Source organism: Mandrillus leucophaeus, unplaced genomic scaffold, assembly GCF_000951045.1.
Source record: "Mandrillus leucophaeus isolate KB7577 unplaced genomic scaffold, Mleu.le_1.0 Scaffold43, whole genome shotgun sequence".
In the NCBI taxonomy this organism is placed as follows: domain Eukaryota; kingdom Metazoa; phylum Chordata; class Mammalia; order Primates; family Cercopithecidae; genus Mandrillus; species Mandrillus leucophaeus.
Window position 1 is genome coordinate 1,244,358 of NW_012104587.1, and position 2,320 is coordinate 1,246,677.

Genomic DNA, 2,320 nt, shown 5'->3' on the forward strand with positions numbered 1-2,320 from the left:
AGGAGGCAGGACAGTCAGAGTCTGAGAAGAAAACCGTGATTATGGTGACAGAGAGAGAAGTGACACAGCAGCAGAAACAGAGGCCAGAGGGAGAGAGAGTTAAAGATGCTAGGCTGCTGGCTTTGGCAATGGAGGACGAGGCCATGAGCCAAGGATACAGGCAGCTTGTAGAATCAGGAAAAGACGAATTCTCTTCTGGAGCTTCCCCAAGGGACTCAACCCTTCAGACTCGGTTTGAATTTCTGATCACCAGAACTGTAAGATAATGTGTGTTGTTTGAAGCCAATAAATTTGTGGTAATCTCTCACAATAGGTCACTAGAAGGGGAATGACCGATCCTTAGTGGGATGCTGGGGAGGCTTTGCAGGAGGGGTTCATTTAAACTGGGCCTTAAGGCAGGAAACGAAGGTAAAAAGGAGTAAAGGGAATTCCCAAGAGTGGTAAAATATGTCATTAGTGTGGGTAAACAAGAAGGGAAGGGATTCTCCGATCCACAGGAGATCAATCACAGTTTGCCTGGATCTGTCCCTGTTTATGCCCATTGTCCCAGTATAATTTTTTTTTCTTTTGATTCGGAGTTTCACTCTTGTTGCCCAGGCTGGAGTGCAATGGCGTGACCTCGGCTCACCGCAACCTCCGCCTCCCGGGTTCAAACGATCCGCGTGCCTTAGCCTCCCGAGTAACTGGGATTACAGGCATGCACAACCATGACCGGTTAATTTTGTGTTTTTAGTAGAGACAGGGTTTCTCCATGTTGGTCACTTTGGTCTCCAACTCCCGACCTCAGGGGATCCGTCCGCTTCGGCCTCTCAAAGTGCTGAGATTACAAGGCTTGAGCCACTGTGCACAGTCTCTCCTAGATTTTCAATCTGCAATTACAAAACTGTGGCACGCCACTTCATGCTTCTCGCCACCAACCCAACCACCCAGCCCCTGGCCTGGTCAGGAGGAGGAGGGTCCCCGCATGCCACCAGCAAGCTCGCGCGGGCCAAGAGCCGAGACTCAGAAAGAGTGAGACCGGTGCGTGCCGGCCGGGCTTCGGGGCTTTACGGAAACTGGGCGGTGCGGCGGCCCCGCCCTCGTGCGCAGGCGCAGAACCGTTGTGGCCGGAGCGGTTGCGGACTGAGCGGTTTCAAGCCGGCGTCCGGGAGCGGCAGTACTGGGCTACTGCGGGGGCGGCTCGACCCAGCCTGAGGCCTCGGCGTCCGCCTCCCGCGGTGCGCTGGGTAAGTCGGCGGCCCTCCCGAGACGCGGGAGGGCGACCGAAATAAACGAAAATAGACATTTTCCCGAAGGCGAAATAGACATCCTCCCTCGGCGCCGGGGCTTGGAGGCGGGCGGCGGTGGGCGCGAGGTAACGTCCCCGGGGAAACTGAGACCCCAGCTGGTCCGGGCCGGGGCGGAGATGAACGCAGGAGGGCGCCGGGCCCCTGGGCTCTTCGTACCAAGCCCGACCGAGCCGCCCCTACGCACCCCGAGCTGCGAACCCGGCCTCTCATAATAGAGACTGGGCATTATCCCAACGGGGTCTCCCGAGGACCTTGTGCCCGCGCGGCTTCCTTGGACTGGCTTTGGACGACGCTTTCGCCTTCCTGCTGCCTAGGATCCGCCGACATGAATCCCATCGTAGTGGTCCACGGCGGCGGAGCCGGTCCGATCTCCAAGGATCGGAAGGAGCGAATGCACAAGGGCATCGTCAGAGCCGCCACCGTGGGCTACGGCATCCTCCGGGAGGGCGGGAGCGCCGTGGATGCCGTGGAGGGAGCTGTGGTCGCCCTGGAAGACGATCCCGAGTTCAACGCAGGTAAATGCGCCTTTCAGCTAGTAAATAATGTGAGTCGGTCAAGCTCCTTCTTCAGAATAAATATAACCTACGTAAAGCGTTAGGGAATCTAATGAGCCTTGGGGTGAAACTCTGTAAAAAAGAAACAATATTTAATTTTTCTACCTGTGATGAAAAGAGTCAAACGCTAAAATATTTGGAGAGATTTATACTGAGCCAAATATGAGTGACCAATGGTCTGTGATACAGCTCTTGGGAAACCCCGAGAACATGTGCTTTTAGAGACATAAGATGTCAATCAATACATACTAGAGGTACATTGGTTCCATCTGGAGAGGCGAGACTACTGGGGGAGAGGGAGTGGCTTCCAGGTCATAGGTAAGATTCAAAGATTTTCTTATGAACAGTGGTTTAAAGTTTTATCTAAAGACCTGGAATCCACAGAAGGGAATGTCTGGATTATATAAGGACTTGAGACTGCAGATGGAAGTAATAGAAGGCGGTTTAGCATGGTGGCTCGCTCCTGTAATCCCAGCA

General features: G+C 54.3%; 1 protein-coding gene across 2 annotated transcripts in view; it reads left to right on the top strand.

Moving 5' to 3' along the window:
• Window positions 1-471: 471 nt before the first annotated feature.
• ASRGL1 (asparaginase like 1) overlaps window positions 472-2,320 on the top strand; it is a 34,306-nt gene continuing 32,457 nt past the window's right edge. Inside the window, exons 1-2 of one of the 2 annotated variants that reach the window (XM_011993362.1) lie at window positions 472-869; window positions 1,548-1,804. In XM_011993362.1, coding sequence (XP_011848752.1) covers window positions 1,615-1,804 — 190 coding nt within the window. In that variant the 5' untranslated portion in view covers window positions 472-869; window positions 1,548-1,614. Of the gene's footprint in view, window positions 870-957; window positions 1,227-1,547; window positions 1,805-2,320 lie in introns of those variants that run through there. The other variant, XM_011993361.1, reaches the window with a different exon arrangement.